The following is a 24,240-nucleotide window of genomic DNA, read 5'->3' as shown; positions in this document are numbered from 1 at the left end:
ATGCAGTTCAGTTTTGGTCGCCGTACTATAGAATGGATGACAAAGTTAGTCCCGCAAATTAGAAACCTCTCATATGAAGAAAGATTAACAAAGCTTAAATTGCATTAACTGGAAAGGCGAAGAGTTAGGGGTGACATGATAGAGGTGTTTACTGGTTCGGTAACAGGATTGTTGATTTGTGGAACCAATTACCGCGTAAAGTAGAGGTGGGGTCCGTTAATTGTTTAAAGCGTGAGCTGAACAATACGCTATGCGTATTAGTGACTTTAGGTATTGTATGCACTAGCTCTATAAATCCAACATTATGTTTGTAACATATCTTCTATGTATGTACTTTTCCCGAATAAAAATTTGAATTTTGAATTTGACATGTATGTGGGTGGGATTTTGCGTGGTTATAAATAGGAGCTGCCTCGTATGGGCCAATAGGCTTTCTGCAGTTATCTTTAGTCATATGTTCTTATGTATTAGGTGATAGGAAACGTGCCGAAGCTGTACATGCCAAAACTGTTAAATATTAAAATCCAGCTGGAAAAACTCATCACAGTAAATAGGAACAGCCTCGTATGGGCCAATAGGCCTTCTGCAGTTACCTTAATTCTTATGTTCATATATAACATAATGATGTTATATAAGAATATAAGGTTCAGGTTCATGATACAGGTTCAGGAGCTTGTACACCAATTGATTGACAGCTGAGGGGCGGGACCAAATATCAAAATCAAAAATCAAAATCAGAATCAAAATGTTTATTCAGGTAAAGTACATACATACAAGGTGAGATACAAACATTGATGGATTTATTGATAAGAGCTAGTATATACAAACCCTAAAGCCACTATTACGCAAAGCGTTTCGGGCAGAAATAGTCGAAGCTCAGCCCCGTAAGCACAACTAGGTGAGTCCATTGGCATGACCATTAGGGTGTGCGCCATCTATGTTTTGACAGCAGCACTACACATTAACCCCGCGTTATTCTATATCCAATACATGAGTGTTATGGTCAGTTGCTAGTCTATATATGTTTCTGGACAAAGTAAGTGATGTGAGGCTTGTTGCGGGCCAAGATCGGTAGTAACTGTTTGACTTGTGTTGGAAGAGGAAGTGTAGGCCAGTGTGGTAGACTAGCGGGTAAGTAGCGAGTCTTTGTAATTCATTTGTGCTAATAACCAATTTTACGCTGTTTAGTTAGGTTTTGTTTGAGATTTATTTAATGGGTATCGCTAGTAATATAAAGGAGGGGGAGGGAAATTGTGTAGGTAAAAGTATCTTACCTGTGTAAGCTACATACGGTTTGAAACAATTGACCACATCGTTATCTTGCGGAATAACTTAAGCTTTTTTAGGGTTGATGGATGTTAATCTTCGTTTGAAGAGCTGTTAACTTGAGTTAAGGAAAGTTCCAGCTGTGTCTGGGTACAAGTGACAGGATGAACCCAGCGGGTTTTCTTCCTATTGGGGAGTGTTGTACATTTATTTATTTATTTTATTTATATATATATACGAGAAGGTACATTGGGTTTGTGAGAATACATTGGATAGTACAGTATTTACATTCTTGTAAAGCCACTAGTACGCACAGCGTTTCGGGCAGGTTTCGGGCGGTTTCATAGGCTTATACCTACATGGGAACATGTCCTAGCAACCACGTTAGACGCTTAATCTGATTGTTTTGAGTTTTTAAAAAGCCTCTTCAGCAGAGGCCGGCCCTTTAATTACGCCTAACGTGCGGCTGGAGTTTTTAAGTACTTCTCGGTTAAGGACAAAGACAAAAGGTCTTGTATCGAATAGATTAGGGAAAGTTTGAGTATCTAAAACTGTCAGAAGTGATAATGGAGATGACTAGGTTTTTATTCTGTATTTACTAAACATTATCAGCCGAACAAGACTTTGGGAGTACAGGTTGGCTAATTCAGCAGTTACCAGGGAGGATGGTAGTTTATTTAAACAAATGGTAACTCTAGTCTGATAGTTTTTGCCAGGGTGCTTAAAAAAAGGGCAGCTTTGATAGGTTTATCACTTATTAGTAAGGCAGTACTAGACGTGTGAAGGTACTAATGTGGTACCAGTTTCAAAGGTAAACGAAAATTTTAAAGAAATTTTGTATAAATTATTCTAAGGTTACCTGATCAACCAGGCTGTGACTCATACGTCAGGCTGCGAGCAGCCAAGTCGAACAGCCTGGTTGATCAGTCCAGCAACCAGGAGGCCTGGTCGACGACCGGGCCGCGGGGACGCTAAGCCCTGGAAGCACATCAAGGTAAGGTTTAATTTCCTTGTCAAATTAACGGCCAATTAGCTTAGTCTATTGTGGGAAGTTACTTTAATCTTAAAACTACAAATATTTGTATTCCTCTTGGAAAAATCTTACATAAATAGCATAGTTCTGCTATTAGCTGTTAATGATGTAACACTTGCATAGTTGATGAAATAGTGATAAGGTTTGATGTGTACCATGACTTTAGCAAAACTTTTTTTGATAGGCTCAAAATATTGGGTGCTGTATGAAGTTTAGAGCATTGCTATACCAAAGTGGTTAGTATAAATGGTGTTAAAGGAAATATTGTTGGTGCCTCAAGGCTATTCTGGGACCTCGGTTGAAGATGTTGGAGCAGGAATAATTGCAGAATTGCAAAATAAAAAAAATCGGGAAAGAAATACTTTATCACTTAGAGAGGATGGTTTTGAAATGGTATAATTACCAGATGCAGTCTAATGCTGACAAATACAAGGTTTTGAGGCTAGGAAATGATAGTACAGATAAGAGCTAGATGGTGTGGATTACAAGAGGGACCAGAGTTTGATAAAAAATGCATAAATGTTCATAATTGGGGCAAATGGGACAGTGATTTGTCAAAGCACTAGTAATAAAATACCTGGTATTCTCCAGGTATCTTGCTCTTGTTAAAGCCCCATTTAGGTGATGCAGTTCTGGTTGGCATGCTATAGAACGGCTATAAAATAATGCATTCATCATAGGATGAGTTAACCCCACAAATTGGAAAAGTGTTGTATGAAAAGATTGAAAAGGCATAAATGCATGCCTCTAAAAAGGTAATTTAGTGACATGATAGGTGTAAACGTGGACAAATGGACATAAGGGAATATTAATGGGGTATTAAGAGTATGCACAAGACGACCCCGAAACAAAGGGTATGAATTGGATAGTTTAGCTTCAGGAAAGACCTGGGTAAATACTAGTTCGACAAAAGGGTTTTGGTTGAACAAATTAACGCGTAACAATGTGGAAGTGGAATCCCTAGATAAATCCACAAGGGCCGTGATGAGGATTGTAACCTGCGTCAAAGAGCATCACTCTGCTTTAATAGACTGAGCACATGGTAAAATCTTTTACCATGTCGTAGCTCAATCGATTAAGGCAGCGTCTGGTATGCTCTCGGACGCAAGTTAGAATCCTAGTCACGGCCCTTCTGGATTTGTTCATCTAATGCATCACTTTGTGATTTGTGATCCCTAGATAGTTTCAAGCGTAGGTAAATTGTTCAGTATAAGTGGGTGGATATAAGGAGCTGCATTGGATGGGCCAACAGCCCTTCTGAAGTTACCTTCATTCTGATGTTCTAACCTGCTTAGGCCTAGTTTTAATCGGAAGCTAATATGTCTATTAACTAGAAAGTTAATTAAAATATTTCAATAGTGAAAGCCAAAGTTGATAACAATGTATACTGTTGACTGAAGTTAAATAGGTGTTGCATCATCATACCAAAGCTTTAATCTTGGTAATCGAGTTTACAGCACTCCTTACTTATAGAACGACAGCTGAAACGGCTGAAACATCGGGAAGAAACGGAGGAGACCTATATTAACAAGACCTCGTCGTGGATAGTCGTTAAGGACAGGGGTTTTGAAGACCTTGACAAGGCTGCCTACAGACGCCCTAAGGACAGCAAATTCATTTGCCGTGTTTGACGACAAGTGCTGTGGTGAGCCTGCAGTTCACTCGAAACGGAAATCGGCGAGGAGCGGCGAAGCGCAGACCCCTCAGGCTGCTCAGAAAGTTGAGGTACCAACGCGAATTTTGGTTGTGGGAGATTCCCAGGTGAGGTATTTACAGAACGTTTTGTGCCAGAGATAGGGGGAACAGATTAAGGGTTTGCTATCCGGGAGCTGGAATTGGTGATTATTGTTGGAAACATGAATGATATTATGATGGGAACAAACCCATTATTTGTATTAGTGCAGGGGGTAATGATGTTGGACGAGTTAGGAGTGAGGAACTAATAGATTCAGGACAGCCATTGAATTAGTTATGATCAGGATTCCTCCCTTGCTCCTTTCTTCAAAGAAAGGGAGTGGGTAATGAATGGATGTTGAGGCCACTTGGTGTCACTTGCCGGCTGGAAAGATATTGCAAATCAAATGCAGTATCTTTCATAGACAACTGGGAACACTTCTATGGAAGAAATGAAATGTGTGCTCGTGATGGGGTGCATCTATCGAGGGCTGGGGTTGTTGCTGTTGGAACCAGTGGTTAGGTGTTTGTTTGGGTTTAAACTGTTAGTGTTATGGGAATTGATTTGGAGGAAGGAGGTAATAAAAGTGTGTTCGTGGAAGAAAAGAATTGGCAAAATGATCAGGGAAAGAAAAGGGCCTCAAAATAACAATTCGCTTAGGGTATATTGCACTAACAGTAGAAGTCTAAGAAATAAAATTAACGAATTAAATGCTCTTGTCTGCACAGAAAAAAGATTATTGCACATGCCGAAACATGGATGAATGTAGAAAATAGAGGACTATTAGCTGAACATAAAATAAATGGATTTAAACTATATCAGATATATTAGACGAGGGGGCGTAGCCATGTATGTTGGGGACAATTTGAAATGTAGTCTCAAAGAGAATAAAAACTGAGCCACCCGCAAACTATTTGGATAGAATTAAAAGAAAGCAAATATTATAATAGGAGTTATATATAGGGCACCAAATTTAGACAGAATGGAAGCAAAGCATCTATGGGATGAAATATCTAGAGCATCTAGATCTAATAGTATTTGTCATGGGTGACTTTAACTTTAGTGGAATAAACTGGTTGAACAAAAAAAGTGAAGCAGAAGATTTTCTAGAATTAATTGAAGATTGTTTTCTTACACAACACATTAAGGAACCAACGCGGGAAAATATTTGATTTAGTGTTAACAGGGAAACGCAAATTAATGACATCGAAATAGGGAGTGAGCTAGGGAACAGTGATCAGAGAAGTCAGATTTAGCATAGAATGGAATAGACCTGTAGGAGAAAATTCTGTTAAAGTGCCAGATTTTCGAAAAGCTGATTTTAATAGCCTAAGAAATTTTTTGGGTCAAATAGATTGGGAAGTCTTGGGTATGGGCCGGTCTTGGCGAGACATGAACCCAGCAATAGGTGACGTAAAAGGGGATTTCGATGTGGATTTAATATATAACTTGTTTAAGAATATTCTAAACAAAGCACAGGAATGTAGTATACCATACAAATTGAATAGATCAAATACTAATGACCCAAAGTGGATAACAAATAATTTAAAGAACCTTATAGGTAAAGAGAGCTTGGTACAAAAGGATTAAGCATGGGGAAGTCGGTTTAGAACACGAATTCATAAAACTGGTTTGAAATGTTAGAGATTAGGAAAGCAAAAAGAAACTATGAAGTTCGCATAGCAGAGCAAGTAAAGTAAAATCCTAAAGGGTTTTTTCAGTTATATCGAACTAAGACTAGGGAAAGGATAGGTCCATTAAAAACTGACAGGTCAAATAAAGGACAATGACAGAGATTAGTAATTTCTGAGGTTGGAAGAAAACGTGCTCAGATTGGGGACTTGTTTATTTTATAATGGTAAATAATAAATTAATATATAAAGTAATATATAATAAATTAATATATAAATTAATAAATAATAAATTATATAATAAATAACAAATAGTATAATAAGCAATTATTTTTAATGAATCAAATAGCTAATTAGGATGAATGATAAATAATTGACTAGTGCATAACAATAAAGTATTAAGGAATAATTATAATGAATAACTTAATGATAAAGTAGAGACCAATTACAATTAATAACTACATCCATAGGTAGTAAATGAAAGTTGCATTAATTTAATTAGACTAATTACAATTTCACTTTCGCCCGACCGCTGCAGTACTCAAAACTCCCCTCTTCCAAGCCAGCAGCTGCTCTTACATAACGGCTCACTGCTGCTCAGCGAGTTGTAAACACAGAAGTTTAGCCCGCTCAACTGTACCCCCAGCATGGACCCTACACCAGTTCCTATCGACAACGACTCGGAGCGACCCGTCAGGGACGTCCTGCCCTTCTCAACATTAAAGGTAGTGTTTGTGTTGTTGGCGCGCTGGACCCGTGTTTGTCTGTGTTGGCGCGCGCGCCCTGAAGCACGCCTGTTGGTTCTGCCTTGGTGACCAAATGCAGGTGCAGTGGTCCTAGAGAGGGAGGTGACCCTCGGTGTTATGGGGCACTGGTTTTCTCCAGTAGGTGGCTGTTATTTGAAGCACAATCGGGAGGAGGCCTGTCCACCCCCCCCACCCCCACCTTCCCCAACTGCTCAGCCATGTACCTTGCAACCCGTTCTCGCAAATTTAATAAGTCAATATTGACTTATTAAATATGTGCATAGGTGACATACTTAACATAATAGATACCCTTAAAAAGATTCATAGAAAACACCGACCTTACCTAACCTTGTTAGTATCTTTGTTTGTTTGTTTGTTTGTTTGTTTGAGATATATACAAGAGATGTTACATTCTTGTACAGCCACTAGTACGCGTAGCGTTTCGGGCAAGTCCTTAATCCTATGGTCCCTGGAATACGATCCCCTGCCGCGAAGAATCGTTTTTTCATCCAAGTACACATTTTACTGTTGCGTTAAACAGAGGCTACAGTTAAGGAATTGCGCCCAGTAAATCCTCCCCGGCCAGGATACGAACCCATGACATAGCGCTCGCGGAACGCCAGGCGAGTGTCTTACCACTACACCACGGAGACTTATCTTAAGATAAGCATCTTATTGCTTCGTAATTACAATTATTACCTAACCTATAATAGGTATAGGTTAAGTAATAATTGTAATTACGAAGCAATAAGATGCTTAAGATACTAACAAGGTTAGGTAAGGTCGGTGTTTTCTATGAATATTTTTAGGGGTATCTATTATGTTTAGTATATCACCTATGCACGTAGTTAATAAGTCAATATTGACTTTACGAATTTGCGAGAACGGGTTGGTACCTTAAGCTCCCTCACCCAGTCGACGTGAGGTACGCTGCTTGGGCGACTTCTGTTGTGCCGTTATTATTTACGTTCTTTATATAAGTCCTTTACAGTCCGACTATTAGTCATGGCGTGTTTCCTCAAGCTAAAATATTTACTGTAATTTTACCTTTGCTTTCGCCCCTAGCTTTAAGTTTTCATGGACTAGTTTTTTCCATAAGTTTCCTTAACTTATTAATGAATTTAATGCAGTGTCAAGCTGCATGTTTTTTGCAGGTTTTACATTTAGGTTTGTTTCTTTTGCTTATTGCCTTTAAGTTATTAGGTAAAGTTAGCTAGGTTAGGCTAGCTGCAGTGTCACAGGCCTCTGGCCCCTAGCTTTGTTTTCATGAACTTGTTTTCCATAACTTTCCTTAATTTATTAATTTTTATGCAGTATCAAGCTGCATGTTTTCTTTAGCTGGTTTTACATTTGTTTGTTTAACCTCTGCTTTGCCTTTAAGTTATTATGTAAAGTCGGCTAGGATGTGATAGTTGTAGGGATCGGGCCCTTGCCTCTTGAACGTTTAGTTTCCTCAGCAAATTTCCCGCATTTTACATCGCCCTAGCTACACGTTTTACTTTACTTGTGTAGCCCGGTACATTTGTTCTAAGACGTTTCGTCCGGCTGGTATAGCCGGCACGTTCGTACCCAGACGTTTTCGTCTGGCCGGTGTAGCCCGGGACGTAAATTCCACCACGTTTCGTTCGAACGCTGTAGCACAGTACTCCCGTATTTTTCCTCGGTTGCGTGTACCAGATGTTGGTCTGCCTGGAGTGCCCGGTTATGCAGCCCCCTTCCTCATCCCAAGTTTTCAGCGTCCAGCCTAATGCCTGGCCGTGCGGTCTGCCGCTTGAGCGACTTGAAATCAAATGTTTATTTAGGTAAGGTACATACATAAAAGAGTTTACAAAGTGATGGATTTAATTCTAATTATTGCGGTCATTTATTATTTAATTCTGTTCAATTTTATTACATTCCTTTATTTAGACTTTCAGCTTGATTAGTTTCATTACACGGCAAATTTAGGAAATTTATAGCATTGCTTACACCTTGCCTTAAAAAAAAAAAAAAAAAAAAAAATCTATCTTCGTAAAAGAATTCGTATTTTCATGTAAATTTTGTGAACGGGAGCCCGCTCCTGTTTTGGTGATTTACGTTCCTCCATCATTAACTAAACGCTTGCTTTAATAACTTGTTATATCCTTAGTCTTCCAGTCATGACGTGTATTAAGACGAAAGTTATTCCTCAATTTAGCATTGAGCAAGCCTCCGGCTTTAGCTTGTTCCTGCACTTGATTTAAGAGTCAATTACCCTCGGCAATTTGTTACTGCAATTTATGCATTGCGTTTGCTCCGTTTTATTTAACTTTTGTGCCGCAATTATGTTCGTGTAACTGCCGCTTTTGTCATAGAGTTTAAGTTAAGTCGGCTAGGATGAGCTAGTTAGGTTATACTATATGGTGTCTTTCAGTCACGACGTGTATTAAAGACTTTCAGTTTATTCCTCAATTTAGTCGGAAGGTACTGCGGCTTCCCAGCCGACGTTCTTCCTGTGAAGAGTTAAGCCGACGATGTTTTCAGTTTTATACTTATTTGGTCATATAAATAGGCGCCTCCCAGGCCGCTGGTTTACCCAGACGTGTTGTCTGCCCGGTGTAGCCCGGATGTCACAGCGGCCTCCTAGGCCGCTGGTCGCGAAGTTCCAGCTGACGTCTTTTTTCACTCCTTTTCGTTATTGTATTTACCTCGGCTCAGTGTTAATCCCGTTTCTCTAAAGAGTTAGTCCAGCTTTATTTTGAGCATTCTTTGTTTTGCAATTTATAATTATTTATAATTAGTTATAATAGGTTTATAATTTTATTATTTACACCATTTACTTAAGATTATTCATATAATATAATTTATTACATTGTTAGGCTTTTCCGACGACGTCGTCCCAGCCGGTGTTCCTGCAGAGGATGGGCCAGCTGGTGGCTCGGCCGAAGCTGTTGCAGCGGGCGCCCTCACAGACTCGGCTAGTTTCAGCAGACGATGTTACAGCTGCTAACGCCCCAGTTCCATCTTAGGCTTCCCGGCAGCCGATGCTTGTCATGAACCTCCAGCTGAAGCGTTCCACCCGACGTTGCGCCCATCAATTTATCACTTTTCAGTTTTGTACTTCTCGCTTTCCCAGCTTCATGAATTGTCCGTTATTTTCTAGGACAGTTATATTCCAGTCTTTAGCCTAAATTGTCTTGCAGCTGGCCCTCTACTTACCACTAAGGTCTTCCCTGGTGGCCAGTTGCCGCTATTTTCCTCCCTTTATCAGATGTTGATGCTCCAGCTGTCGATGTCCAGCTGCAGGTGCCCAGCCCCGATGTTCCAGCCGCTGATGGCAGGATTTTGCAGTTCACCATTCGGCAACAGTCGTAAAGTTAATCCATTATTTGCACAATTTTGACTATTGGTTTTTGTTATACACGCTACGTAAATGTGGGTTTAAGGTCCAGGTACTACCCACGTGCATAATTCTTTAACTTATAAAACCCGTGCTTATTGTATTGGTTATTAACTAAGCCAGCTAGGTTGTGCTAGTTGCCGTGTCACGGGCCTCTTGCTTGTTTCCCTGGCTTCGCATTTTCCACTAGCCTACTCACTTTATTCCCGCTCAGGGTGCTTTGTCTTGTTGCATGCATCTTTTACTGTGTTTACAGTACGTTTAACTTTTGCTTTGCCTTAAGTTATTAAGTAAAGTCAGTTAGGATGTGCTAGTCACGGTGTTACGGGCCCTTGTCTCCTGCTTTAAGTTTCTGGCCCTGCATTTGTTTAGTTTCCTCTGTAAATTATTACTGTTATTACGGGTAGCCTTGCGGCATATTTGTTGTTTCTCCTGGTTACGTTATGTGGTTTATCATCTACGGCCTAAATGTTTACATTTACCCTCTCAGTTTAATTCAATTGATGCCCTCCCAACACCAGCTGCAGGTTTTACTTCCTGGTGGAATTTTATGCTTGTTCGCTCGACTTTAAGTTGTTAGGTAAGGCCAGTTAGGCTGAGCGAGTGGCTACTCGCCGTCTCGGTTATCTCTACCTTAGGCTTTGACGAGCTGGCGTCGTGCGGTACGCAGTTTTGGTGATTTATAATTTATATTATTTGTGAACAATTTTAAAATATATCTTATGATTGCTAGACTTTCAGTTAAGAGTTGTATTACTTCTGCAATTTATAGCATTGCTTTCGCCTCGTGCCTAAAAATGTTATTGTTGGACTCGCATTTGATTCGTATTTAATACGGCAAATTTTTCCCGCAATTTACACTTTGCTTAAGTTTCACGTTCAATTTGTTATATTAAGGGACTTTCAATTAGGATTTGTATTCTATTGCTTTGCCTCTGCGCCATTCAGTTAATTTCAGCTAGGGTACGCTAGTTGCAGTGCATTCGGGTTGGGTCCCCCCCATTTTTTCCTCGGGTTATTTCGTCCTATTACAGTAGTTTCCCTCATTATATATTCTAAATATTGCGCATTATATTTGACCACCCATTCTTCATCGTTTCGGCAGTACATCAAGATACATTTGGAATGCTACAGAGAAGTTTAGCATGGCCTCGCGCACGGTGTCATGCAAAAACTGGCCATTCGGCCTTCCATACGGCAAGCATAAGCCAGTCAGTTAGCATGATGTCGGCCAGCATGTTGTTGGCCATCCGGTCGCTAACGTTCTTTGGCCATCCGGCCTTCTGGGCTAATTTACTGTTCTTGTTCCTTCGCCATTGTTGTTTCTTACTACGTAATAGTATTCTATTTAATTTAACCTCGTCTCCAACTGCTATTCCTTCCCCTGTGCTCTGCCCGCTTGGTGCACAACGTCGGCTTCTTCTGTTCCCTTTTTTCGCAGCCACAAGCCGGAACACCCCCCCCCCCCCTCCTCACCCTACTGCGGCGAGGAAGAGAACGCGAGCCGGATATTCATCTTATCACCGTTAAAACGCACGCAGCGGCGCCGGCCGGGATGCAGCCGCCCAGGGCGTATGTTAATACTATTATCTTCCCTTATATGCTGGGCTATATGGTTGTATTAATATTATTCCGTATCGTTACTGTCATTCCAGTATTTATTAAGAATATAAATTGTTATTATGGTTTGGCGTTGCTTTCTTAATTTCTTCCATTCTGCGGCACTTGCCGTCATCGGTTATTTACGATATTACATTGTATTCTTACATTGTAAGATTATTTACGACATTTTATTCTTAATATTATCCTTATTACAGTCACGATGCCAGTTCCCTGCCGTCGATTTCACTTTGCTCCTGTTCTAAAACTTGTAGCCGAAGTTCACGGCCTACTAGCTGCGGCTTGCAGACGCTCATTGACAACACAAGACTTCACTCGGCGGCCACTTAAGGCAGACTCCTTGGCTTCTATTCAGCCCTATCACCCGTCTGGAGATAGAGATGGGATGGAGACCAAGGGTAATGTTCCCCGCTCACATTCTACATCCGCTTAGGACACAAGCATGTTATAGATTTGGCTTTAAGAATTGGTTCTTATTCCATTTTCTTTATGTATATATTGCTTTGTTGTATATACCCGTTCTTGGTATATGTATTGTTTATACTGTATTATCAAGATTTATAGTGTTTCGTATTATCCCTGTTTTATAGTTGCTTTGTGCTTCCTTGCTGTTCTCCTACTGGCTTTCCCCCACCTTTGCTCTTAGCAAAGGTACTTCCCCCTTCCGTTTGCTGGAAGATTCTTAGAATTGTTAGCCCCCTTCATTGCTACAGTATAGTTATTCGGAAAACTCTTATTCATCCAGGATTGTTAATTAAGGAATCTCTTAATTCCTGCTGCTGGGCTCCCTCCCCCCCCGTTTTTGTAAGAGCAGCTGCTGGCTTGGGAAGAGGGGGGCCACGCCGTCTCCGTCCCGGTTTATATAACCTAGGGTCAATGCGCGCGCAGCTTGGGGCGGTTAAAGTCAGCTTCCAGACATACGTTCTCTTCCACTCAGAAAACCCACCGTTTTTGGGAAAAACTGTTCTTTTTTAACAAATATTTTATCTGTATTTACTAAAGATTACTAAATTGTCTTCTGGTGCCCATTTGAAAACTGATCCACTTTGTGTTTAAATGTTTTGAGTGATTTTCATTTCTTTGGTCCTGCATAAATTTACTCAAAATATTCCTAAAATTTGCCATTTTTGTTAGTCTTTAATTAAATTATATTTGCAGGTGGTAAATTGTTTCAGCTGCTACAGCTCTCCAGCCCAAGGTGTTGACTGGCTAGTCTTTGACTGCCTCCCAACATGTTAGTGAGGTCCCGAGCTGATGTACCCTATGGCGAAGAGTGAGGCACTAGTTTCCTGAAGTAATGTATAGCATGAGATGGCACCCATTCTAAACGGCAGCCGGCACCAACTCTGGCCGACGTTGGAGTGGAGAAGACCCAGATCCCGTGGGGAGGAAAAGTCTACACTAAACTGTAAAAGGTACAGATAATCTGACACCCACCCCTTGGCAGTTTCTCGGGTACCCCCTCTTTTCCATTTCCTTATTTTGTAAAGCTTTATCTTAAACGGCAGCATAGCTTGGCACTCGTGGCTTTAGTGGGACTGTTCCATTCGATTGTAACTGGGTGGGGGAAAAGAATCTCGATCTAGTTTTGTTCTGCATTGTAGTCTCTTTAAACCATTTTAATGTTGCACTCAATTTATTGTTCTTGACAGTTTTGCAAACTTGTAGATTTTCAGTGAAGAAATTGGTACCATCCTGTCTGACTTGTAATGTACCGTTTTTATTAATAGCAGTTTCATAAAGAATGACTTATTGGCTGGTATTAAATATCCTCTAAAGCAGATAAAATCGGTAAAGTGTCCATGTCTTGGTATGATTAGTTGGGCGAATGAGTGTTGTATAACTGCTTTCTAAAGTGTAAACTTTTATTTTCAGGGTGTTGGTTTTTCTCACTGAAGCTTCCACTCGTGCAATTTTGATTGGTGATTGTGACTTGGTACTTCTCGTGATCTACGGCAAGGTAATATTTTTAGCATTTATATTATGCTGCACATGTTAAGCTCAAGTAGTTTGAAGACAAGCTAATTTAAAACTAGTGTTGATGACCATTTTTGTATGGGCTTCATACCCTTCACTTTAACATGAATTAACATCCTTAAGTCGGGCCAAAAAATAGAATATATGGTTCTGCGACGTTTAGTAATTTGTAAGGCCTTTTCACTATTTTTAAACTTTTGGTTTTTATCCGTTAAGTTATTAAATGTGCTTTAACTTTCCTTACCAGTAGTGTGGTAGGTTTGGAAAGCTTTAAAAAATCCATGTATCCAGAGTTGCTGGAGCTCCTATATTAGGAGCTTAATTTGCAAAGTAAATTTGCATGATAGCCTTGTTTATATAATTTTGGGGGGAACGAACACTTTAAATATTTAATGGAAATGGTGACCGAATCCTACTTTAGATACCAAAAAATAACCAGAGCAAAGTGTACTTACAAAAGTAGGGAATTGTTCCATTAAATTTAGATAAAATTAATCAGTTTGGTAGTTCCAGGGAGATTTGTGTAGTCAGTCAGTCTTTACTATTGTGAAATGTAGTTTTATTAATTATGCCAATGCTACTTTTTATATTGCGAGTCTTTGCACCTGTTTCCTAAGATTGACAGCATGAGGTGAATCTTCCAGCTTCGGTCTTGGGAAGTTGTAAATAATTAGGTAATATAACTTTTATTTAAAAGAAAATGAAATTAGTGTAGCATAGGCTTGTATCTCCCTTGGGAGAGTTGTCAAACCCATAGATATTTCCTTGTCAAAATACTTTAAAGGTTGTAAGTTGTGCCTATTGTAATTTAGCATTAATGTATTGTCTGCCTTAAAGGGCATGACAATGATTAGGTTTATAATCTAGTATCTTGGCATAGACAACAAAATTGATTCTACTAAAATACTAAATTGTATAATTATCAATTAACATTGATGCACAATGAATGTGGTACTGCAGTTTTAAAAATTATGGTCCACAATTTTGTTAAAAATTTGAGTGAATATTTCCAGAAAGTTGATTGTGACCATACCTGTTGAAGTAAAGACAAACGTTCAAATTGCTCTTCTTGATGTAACCCCTAAGCTGTAGGCTGCTCTTATTTTAAGAGGTAATCTTATTTTACTGATGGAAAACTGGCCGTTGTAATGATTAATCTCTACTCGATATACAGGCTCGATAGTCTCTGTAGTAAATATACTCTATTGTCAATGAAGTACACAAGTCTTGGGTGATCCATTGGCTGAGGAAAATCGAAGTTCATTGAAATAAGTATATTGAGGTAAAATCCAACAAGGGATGAGGTAAGGCAGTTCATAACTTGTCCTTATTGGTAGTTCAGTAATTTTTTAGCTAGTATGTTGCATAATAAAAATTAAATGGTTGTTAAAATGTTCATTGCACACACCATAATGGCCGTCAGATGTTAAATGTCAGACTATGGGGTGAGATTAGTGGTAAATGTGACATTGATCAGTGCAATGTTACTAGATTCTTGAAACTTTCCCTTGCATGGTCAAATTTATTATGTAATTATAATTTGTATCTATTGGTTTGGTGTGCAAATGTTATTGCAAGTTTCATAAACTTTCTAATGCGACTTGTTATACTGAGAGCACTTTATGAATATTAAATAACCTAAGTTCATAATTTGTAAGCTTAATAATAACAAAGTATACTAAAATGTATTAATATTTTCTCTTGACAGGTGGAGACGCATTATCTGAAATGCCTGTTGCAATGTACTGAAAATAAATTTTATTAAACTCTGGGTTAGTTGAAGTCGCTTATTGTAAATAGTGATGAATCGTGGTATTTAGTCGTTTCTCTAAATTTATTGAAACGAGCTTTTTCAATGTTTTGGAATGTTTAAAAAGGTTCTTGGCACCATCTGTGTCTTGCCTACAAATTTACTTGTTACTAGATTATAAATATATTGGTGTTCTGGGCAGTTTACCTTGTTAAAGCAACAAGGTGATGCAAGGCAGTTTTTTTCCGAACTTGGCTGTAACTTAACGTTGGTTGCAAGTTTGTAGTGTGGTGCATGGGATTGAAGGAATAATCACCGCTCCACATTGATAAGATAGATTCCTGTTGCATTGAAGTCGGCAAGTTGAATAAATGTTTTGGGAAATATTGTAGTTATAATATTGTACAACATTGTGTTTATTAGAATAATGATCATAACTTGGTGAAAGCCCACCAAACACACTGAAACTACGACGTTGATACAACGTTCGAACAAGTCTTAACGACGCCTAACCAGTTATAACAACCAATATAGCAAGTTGTAACAACGTTCTAATAAGTCATAAACGTTAAACCAAGATGTAACAACTTTATTACAAGTTGTAACAAGCGGAAAATAGACAGTTACGGTTTGTGTTTCCAGGGAGGGTGGTTATTATATTGGTTTTCAATTTTATAATTAATTTATTATAGCAAATGTTTGTATTTGAAGGTAGTTAAAATCTAATTCATATATTACCTGTTGGTAATATAGTCGCCAACATCAAACTTAAAGTATACAAGGCATTATAGTAAGTCTTTACCAATGTTCATGTATATTAGGATACTTAATGTAGGTGTACATAAGCTAAAAGTTGAAAAAAAATAACTAATAGAACACAATTGTATAATTATCATTGCCCATACTGTAGATATTAGTGATGGTAAGTTTTCTACTAAATGAGGTCCCCCTTCCCTTTCTGGCTGTCGTTGTCGTGACGTAAAGTAGGGGGGGGGGGGTAAACGCACAACTCTCAGATTAGTTTCACTTCACATCTGCAAGGTGACAATCTTTCATAATTTCACATTCAATGATCTTGTAATATCGACACATTGGTTTGTAAAAACAAACCTCACTTTTGATAGTATCACCTTTTGATAGTAAGACCCTTCAGCCACCTATCATTCTTGCTGGTGCCAGGTGCCCTGTTCAAGAGTACATCCCCCCCTCTCACTCATTGTAATAAGTGAGGCAAGTTCGAGCACGGTGCCCTCAAATGCACAAGTCTTCGTTTCTCTCTGCCCCATGTGTGGGGACGATAGCCACTCTAAGACAGATTGCTCATATCCCCCGGGCTCGCTACCTGAATTGCGGCGAGGCCCACCCTACATTCTCTCGCACGTGTATCGACTCAAAGCTTGAAGTAGTCCTTAACTTGAAACACCAGGATCATTTGACTTTTCCCGAGGCAAGACACGGTTTGCAGTGTCCACCCCTTTACTGGCGTATCTTATGCTCGCACGTTGTTCTACCTCTCGTCCTTCCCACCTTTGTCCCACAACCATTTCTAGGCCTTGAACCCGAACATGCCCACCACCTTCCCTGTTCCTTTACGTCCTGGGTCGGAAGGTATATCTCGTGAATCTCCTTCTGGATTCACCCCCCCTCCTTTTCCTACCCTGTCTGCCAAGTCATTTCATTTTCCCTGATAAATTCCTGTCCTTCCCCACTACCTCTTGGCCCTCCACGTCGCCTGTCTGTCCAGGCTGATGTCCATCATCCTCCCAGCAATCTTAATGTTGTTCACTCCCATTCTTGACTAAAGACCCTAGTCAGTCGGCCAGTACGTTACTGGAACACCTGTCAAACGTAAGCCTGGCTCCTCTCCATCCTCCTCCCCCTGCGGGTAAGAAAAGAGACGGCATTCCTTTCTTCCTCGCCCCCTAACTATTGCTTAGTCCCCATTTTATTGGTTGGGGCCCCCTGTCCCTAATGTGGAAGTTTCTTTTGGCCCAATTCCCTCTTCTTCTTGTTGATAGTAGGTGCAGTTTGCATGAAGGGTTTGTCCTCCCGATGACTGCACCAATTCCCTCTTGGTTGCTGACCTAGAGTTTCTACCCCCTATCCTCCTGGCCTTGACAGCCCCCCTCCCTGAACCCTGTCAATCTGCCTCTGGTGTCCTGCTCTTTTTTTTTCGCTCCATTCTTACCAAGTTAACCCATGGGTCGCTAAACCTTATTCTGATATTTAGCTTTTTTAATATGCTGTGTTATTTACCTTTGTTTCTTTGTTCTGTTGCTGTCCTTTTATCTTTTTGATGCCAATTCTTCAATGGAATATTCATGGGTTTTATGCTAACTCCCATGAACTCCAACTTCTGTTTAGGTTTCACCACTGTCTCTGGGAGCCGATGCTTGGTGCTCGTCGTGATAACTGTCGTGGTTATTCCTTTCTTCCCCTTCCCCCTTCTCCCCCCCCCCCTTGATCTTGCTGGGGCCCATAACTATATTGGTCTCTTGATTCGTACTGATAATCCCTTTGTCGTCCTACTGTTTCCATGTCCTATCCATTATTTTGCTGGCCATGTTTTTGAGTAAAATAGTCTGTTAAATTTTTCCCCCCAAATGTCCCTCTTTCCCTTCCTGATGTCGGGAACCTCCTGGACTCTTTAACAGAGCTGGTGTTCCTGTTGGGTTATTTAAACTGTCGACATACCCTTTGGGGTGATGTTGACACACCCGAGGCGGCTTTCTCGAACCATTCGTTCTCTTCCCTGAATTCTGGTGAGCCCACCCCATGTGGACTGTAACTCTTACTTTCCTGTCTTGATCTTTCTCTGATCGTCTCTGTACTTAGATATCTCGTGGAGGGTTCATAACCTCCATAAGTGACCATTTCACCATCCTTGTTTTCCGTTGTCTTTTCACCACCTCCTTCCCTAGGTGGCAGTTTGCCAAAGCTGATTAGAACCTATTCACCCTCCGTGCTACTGTGACCTCTCCTTACTACCTCTTCCTTGCACCCTCCTCGTTTTCATTAGTCTTCGATGCTACCCTCTATTCCTTGCTCTACCTCCCAGGGCACACGGAAGTGCGTTCCCTGGACTGCTGATTGCTAGGGTTGTCGGCTGTAAGTGTGCAGCCTGGAAAAGACTGACGCTGGCAGATGGCTGATTCTTATATTTTGTTTCAGAAAGTGCAGCGGCCTGTTGGACCACCCGGACAGCGAGGCACGAGAGTTGGAAGTTTCCACCATTACGTCAGATACTCCTCTGCCGCAGATTTGGAAGATCTGCAATATTGTGGGTAAGCTCATTCCCTATGACTAGCAGGTTCTTCACCTCTGTGTTTACTAGTTGTGTTTTTGCGGGGGTTGAGCTTTGCTCTTTCGGCCTCTGTGGTACTCTGGTGGTGGAGCCAGTGCAGGTCACAACCGAACTGGGTTCTCACTTGTTAGCTGTGGTTCTAATCTTCAATTTTTCCTTAAACACGTTCTTGAAACTCGTGCCTTAAACTTCCACACTCGATGGTACTACATAGCCTTCCCGGTTTGGTGGGTTTTATAAATTTTTAAGTGGCAACAAATGGCAAATACATTTAGATCTCTGTACAGTTTGCTTATTTAAAATTAAATCCCATTTGATCTGCAAGCAAGCAAGCAAGAGTGATTTGGCATGAATCCTGGGTGAGTAACTGTATCTGTTTAACGGTGTAAAATTGGTACCTAGTTAAATTTTTGGTGTTCTGGGGTAACATGTTATTGGCCTAAATGGTACGCATGCTTGTGGCTGTACAAGAATGAGAAAACTGTCGTATCGTTTTTTGACATAAATAGCACCAAATCTTGAGTTTGCTTGGCATGGTTTCAAATACATGTTACCAGAGAGATATATGGGGGAGGGGAATTGTAATCTATAAAATTGAAATACAAAATTTGTAGCATATAAACCTTAAATGTGGACTTCAAAGTGCTTTATCTTCTAATTTATAAATTAGATATGGTGGGGGGGGGGGGGGGGGAGTAGATGATTTGTTAGTGTAACTTTAAAATGACAAATATTTTAAAGTTAAACAAAATGAAATTGCTATGCAAAACCTTATTAACCATATTTAATGTTCCATTGACAGGTTGTAGGTCCTTCCAACAACTTCAGGAACAGTTGCAGAACAATTGCTGGAAGTGTTAAATGCTACAGAAAGTAGCATAGTTGTCAGAATTAGAGGGCCAAAGTAAGTTTATTTAGTTTAATAGGTAAAATGTGTTTACATAATTTTTACCTAAATATTTAATGAAATTGTGAAGGGGCCTGGAAATGGGGTAAATAGAAACTAGTTTAAGGCCTTGACTAGTAGGTACTATATCCTAAAGTAAATTCTTGCAAGAATTGTGCTTTGAATAGAATAAATGGGACTTTTAATTTGTGAATGTACTAACTGTTAAATGGCATAGATTTGCAAGTTAAAGATTTTATGAAAAATGTTTTATTTAAATCTGTTTGCTTAACTTCTGGTGTTAAGTTGGTTGCATGGTTGTTAATTATTTGGGTAAGTCATTCATTTATAAATTACACAAATCACAATGTGATATTTCTAATGCACAAGGGCTGTGATGAGGGGTTCAAACTTGTGTTGGAGGATCCCAGATGTGCTTTAAGACTGTGCCACAACATGGTAAAAGAATCCCAACTGGGAGGTCTACTGACATCATGGATCCTGCAGTTGGATGTAGGTTTGAACCCTCATGACCCTTGGATTTAATCTGTTTGTAGCTTAAAAAGCTATGTTCATAAATTAAAGAATCATTTAATGATGGTATAGTACACAAATTAAATATTGAATGGTAACTGTACTTCAACTTAGTTTATTTATTTGAAGCTTAAATAGATATTGTCTTCCAGAATATTGATGGGAAAGTTGAACTTCAGCCCTGAGTTTGAAGGTGTTAATTGCTTGACATTCTGAATTAGGTGAGTGTAGTAGTAAACATTATAACTTAAACAATCATTATGGCTGAAGATAATCTGAAATGATGCTTACATGTAGATAAAATAAATTGAGATATTACTGACTTTAATGTACTTATGGTTAGTCAAATTAAGTTTAATGGTTTTGCTTGATTAGCATTACAGTGAGAATTCTAACAATCTTAATTGTAAGATTAAAGCATATGTAAAATCTTGTTAAAGCTAATTTGGGTAAATGTTTCAGGTGGTATGTAAGATTACAATGTCATCAAAGCATTGACTGGCTTCAGTGTGGTTGTTCTACTCTGCAAATCTACGAAAGTTGGTATGTGGAATTACGTGTTTTAGCTATGTCAACTAATTAATTTTACTTTCTTTCATCTAGTCCATTTATAGATGTGTACCAAAGTCCTACTGTTACCACCTGCAGGGATTGATGCAGTTTGTACTGATCCTACCCCATTTCATAGAAGGGGACCAGGCAGTCCTGCAGATTTCCCTGGCTTGGCTTTTTCAGAGCCCTGCTCTACTACCCATCCAATAGATGGACTAGAATTGCATAGGTGTAGGGACCCTTAACAATGTGCAAACATTGTTAATCACTACAGGGCTTGTTCACTGAAAGAGTGGATACATCCAGAGGTTTAGTGCCTGGAACATGATGTATATAGGCTTCACAAGAAGCCTATGTACATCATGTTGAGGGCACTAAACCAAAAGATGTTTTGCACTCTTTCAGCCAACAAGTCCTGCCTCAAAATACAAGTAAGGGGTAGGCCTTGCTGAGCCTATCTTAAAAGATAGGCTCTTAGGGGTTTTGGTGCTTATAGATAGGTGTTAATAAAATGAGTGTCCCTGTTTGATATACTTTATTTTTCTTTTACAGGTGGATGTTGTCCTTGGTACTCTGGAGTTTTCCCTGGCCTTTTGATGATCTTTGAGTCTTCAGTGGATTGCATCAAGGAGGAGCAGCTTCTCACAACCTGAAATTGACAATAGTCAATATTAATGTTACACTATAAACTATTAAATAAATATTCCAATGAAACTTTATACTGTACTTTATCCTGAAATTAGCAAAGATTTTATCATGCTGGAAATTACTGATGCAAAGTCTAACATCTAAAGAACTTCTGAAATTTATAAATAACTTACTAAAGTGAAATTAATTGACATCACTAACTTCAGAGTTTTCTGCATGTAATATGCCAAACTGGATTAAGCTGATAACAAAGTTTAGATTTAACTGCTTAATAACATTACTATTTTGCAAAGTATCTTAAGTTTAATTTTAGTAGTGTAAAATTAACAATTGTATGGACTACATTTAAGGCTAAGCAACATCTAAACATTGAAAGATTAGTGGAAGTGTTGAAAACAAAAAGTTTACTTAAATGTCAAACTAAAACATCTATACAATATGGTTTTTCACAAATACCTTACTAAATGCCAGACCTAGAACACCTTTGTTACAGTAATCAGAAGTTAATTATAATGGGCTAGATATTAAAACTTAATAGGAAAGTATGAAACTACCTATTGTCAGAAGTAAAATCCAACTCTGAAAGTTCTAGTATAAGAAAAACAATATTAGACATGACCAGTCTGCCTTATTATTTCCAGGACAAATCAGTCCTACCAAATATTTTGAATGAAAATTTCATTCACACCAGACATCCCATAACCACAAATGTTTCAAGCTGATGAATAGATGTAATTAAGGATAGTAGTGTATTATACACTACCTGTAAAAAGTACCAGAAACTGGAAGAGCCTTACAAACTAACATTTATAATTACCACATGCCTGGAATTTAATCCAAACTTAAGTGAACTCTCAGCCAAAATTACTAAAGTTAAAAGATGTTCATAACAAGTTTATCTAGATTTCAAATGTCACTCAAATCTTAGAAATAACCAAGCACAAAACTGTCAGATTAGTTTCACCTCGCATCTGCAAGGTGACAATCATTCATTACAAGATCATTGAATGTGAAATTATAACATTGGTTTGTTAAAAACAAACCTGGTCACTTTTTTGGAAATGGTAACCAGCTATTCAAACAAGACTTCTGGTACACATGTCGCTTGCTAAAGCTGTTGATAAGGTACCATATGAAAGAATAGGAGGCGAAAAACAGGCACATAGAATCAATGGTAACAGTCAAATTAAAGCGTCCTAAACAGAAATGACTGGAAAATTTTTGCAAGATTCATACCACAAGGGTATAAACCTTATAAATCGATGACATCAAACACCAAGATTTATAGTAAAAAAAAACCCAATGATATCGAGGCCTTACAAAGATCTACATGAACTCTAAAAATGGTTACAAGACTGACAAATTCTTCTTAATATACAAATAACATTGTTCTGGCTCACATGCAAGGTTTTACAATCCATATCACATTACGATGAAATAAGGACCTTCGAGTATGAATCCATCATTCACCAAAAGTTGATGCAGTAAAAGGCAAGGTAATTATCAAAAGAAGGCATCAAACCGGGAAGGCTACAGAGCACCCTCAAACTGCGAAATAATCACAGGGAGATAAATATCACCAAGAATGCCAATACGAGAACAGAACGCATAAGGCGAACAATATCAAAACTATCCGATTCACCAAAAATTCTATCCAGGGACAAGTGACCGCGAGGGGCAGTCGGAAAGCAAGATACACGCACATCCTGGAAGTCAGGACATTCAACAAGGATATGCACAACTGTACGAGGGACAACACAATTTGGACAATAAGCAGCAGGGTGGCGCTCCATTAAGTGACCATGAGTTCAGCGAGTATGGCCAATCCGCAACTTGCTAGAGCAGTTTCCCACCGACGGTTACGGTGGCAGGAGGAAGGACACGGGGACACACTACGTTTGAGAGTACGCAACTTGTTACCAACTGCAGACGACCAACAACCCTGCCAATGGGCAAGGATGGAGGAATGAATAACAGGATAAAAGTCAGAGTAAGGAATACCTTTATGGGAGATGGGACAAGAACGGATAGCTTCCTTAGAGGCAGCATCCGCATGCTCATTTAAAGAAACGCCAATATGGCTGGGAACCAAGCAAAACTCTACCGATTTAAATGTACTAGAAATAAGAAACAGCCAATGTTGAATATCCATGACCACCGGATGGACAGGATTAAAGGACCCTACAGCCATGAGAGCACTACGAGAGTCAACTACAATCACAAAGGAGGATTGACAATGAGAAAGCAAGAGACGGAGAGCATAGAGAACAGCATAAAGTTCTGCTGTGAAGACGCTAGCCTCCGAAAGGAGGCGACACATATAAGTGCAGTCAGGAAAAAAACAGTAGCCCACACCGTCCGCAGACTTAGACCCCTCGGTGAAGATGGAAACAGAGTGGGAGTGCGAAGAAAAGTGCTCAAGGAAAAGGCGTTTCAGAACCCTAGGAGGGGTAAAAGCTTTAGTGATGCGGGTCAAGGACGTACAAAACTTTGGAAGGGGTACTCTCCACGGAGGCAAGGAACAATACGAGGAGAAACATTAGAAATACGAACAGAAAGCGAGATAACCGGACAGAAAGAGGGAGGCGATGAAGATGAACAGGAACCACAGGAGGAGTCAAAGTTAAAGCACGACAGAGGTGAGAGGAAGGATGTTGTAAGGACCACGCAAGATAGCGAAGATAGTAGCGATCACGGCGGTCCTGGAGAGAAAGCCAGTGTCAACATACAAACTGAGGGCGGGAGTCGAACGAAAGGCACCAGAGCTGTGTGGGGAAACTCCAGGCAGCTAATCTCTTTATTTAAATTGACTTTAATAAGATAAAGTTATGTCTTATTTATTTTTCTTAGTAAGAATTAATTAAGTGGACTGTATATACTTGTAAACTGCCTGAAATTATCTTACACACTAATGGGAGGGACAATTGGTAGCCTAAACCACTTTGTTATGGCTCCTTCTTAAACTACCAATTGTTTACCTTTTATTATTATAATATACCACATGTGGTGGTCTAATCTACTACTAATAATTACTAATTATGACTACTAATACTGATAAAAAATGGCTTAGCTGTGCCAGTAGTGTGGGCCTGGTAAGGCGTGTAGGTGTATCTTCCAGATTGGGTGTGGCTCTGTGCCTCCTTGTGCCACGTAATGGCGGCTGGTGGGAAGGACAATGCTTGCCAAACAATAGTGAATGTGTATGAACCAACTGTCTGCACAGCTTCTTGCTGCTCCTCTCACAATTTACCTGTATGGAA

General features: G+C 39.5%; 1 protein-coding gene and 1 long non-coding RNA gene across 6 annotated transcripts in view; one reads left to right on the top strand and one right to left on the bottom strand.

Annotated features, from left to right (window-relative positions):
• Window positions 1-599: 599 nt before the first annotated feature.
• Window positions 600-21,046, top strand: LOC123751431 (uncharacterized). 5 transcript variants are annotated; one of them, XR_011223624.1, is made up of 13 exons: window positions 608-1,131; window positions 2,121-2,260; window positions 3,773-4,060; window positions 6,144-11,281; window positions 11,527-11,727; window positions 12,488-12,744; window positions 13,205-13,289; window positions 15,015-15,078; window positions 18,228-18,340; window positions 19,163-19,264; window positions 19,933-20,001; window positions 20,243-20,323; window positions 20,885-21,046. XR_011223624.1 is itself a non-coding variant. In XM_069309078.1 (12 exons), the coding sequence occupies exons 6-9, from the start codon at window positions 12,641-12,643 to the stop codon at window positions 19,167-19,169; spliced, it is 309 nt and encodes a 102-aa protein (XP_069165179.1). In that variant the 5' UTR covers window positions 604-1,131; window positions 2,121-2,260; window positions 3,773-4,060; window positions 6,144-6,330; window positions 11,527-11,727; window positions 12,488-12,640; the 3' UTR covers window positions 19,170-19,264; window positions 19,933-20,001; window positions 20,243-20,323; window positions 20,885-21,046. The 5 variants fall into 5 exon arrangements, 4 of the variants coding, with proteins under 4 accessions (XP_069165181.1, XP_069165180.1, XP_069165179.1 ...); XM_069309078.1 differs by lacking the exon at window positions 15,015-15,078 and having other exon boundaries at window positions 604-1,131; window positions 6,144-6,330; XM_069309077.1 differs by lacking the exon at window positions 15,015-15,078 and having other exon boundaries at window positions 604-1,131.
• Window positions 20,853-24,240, bottom strand: part of LOC138354694 (uncharacterized) — a 42,407-nt gene continuing 39,019 nt past the window's right edge. The window contains exon 3 of the long non-coding RNA XR_011223625.1: window positions 20,853-24,230. This is a non-coding gene — a long non-coding RNA (uncharacterized lncRNA). The remainder of the gene's footprint in view (window positions 24,231-24,240) is intronic.

This window comes from Procambarus clarkii, chromosome 64, assembly GCF_040958095.1.
Source record: "Procambarus clarkii isolate CNS0578487 chromosome 64, FALCON_Pclarkii_2.0, whole genome shotgun sequence".
NCBI lineage: Eukaryota > Metazoa > Arthropoda > Malacostraca > Decapoda > Cambaridae > Procambarus > Procambarus clarkii.
Note: the sequence above shows the minus strand (reverse complement) of the source record. Positions and strands in the feature narration are given on the sequence as shown.

Excerpts from the sequence above, each read along its gene's own strand:
- LOC123751431 (XM_069309080.1), top strand. The coding sequence starts at position 12,641 with ATGGCACCCATTCTAAACGGCAGCCGGCACCAACTCTGGCCGACGTTG. Across the intron at positions 12,745-13,204 it reads TCTACACTAAACTGTAAAAG|GGTGTTGGTTTTTCTCACTG; the intron begins GTACAGATAATC and ends TTTTATTTTCAG. Across the intron at positions 13,290-18,227 it reads TTCTCGTGATCTACGGCAAG|AAAGTGCAGCGGCCTGTTGG; the intron begins GTAATATTTTTA and ends ATTTTGTTTCAG.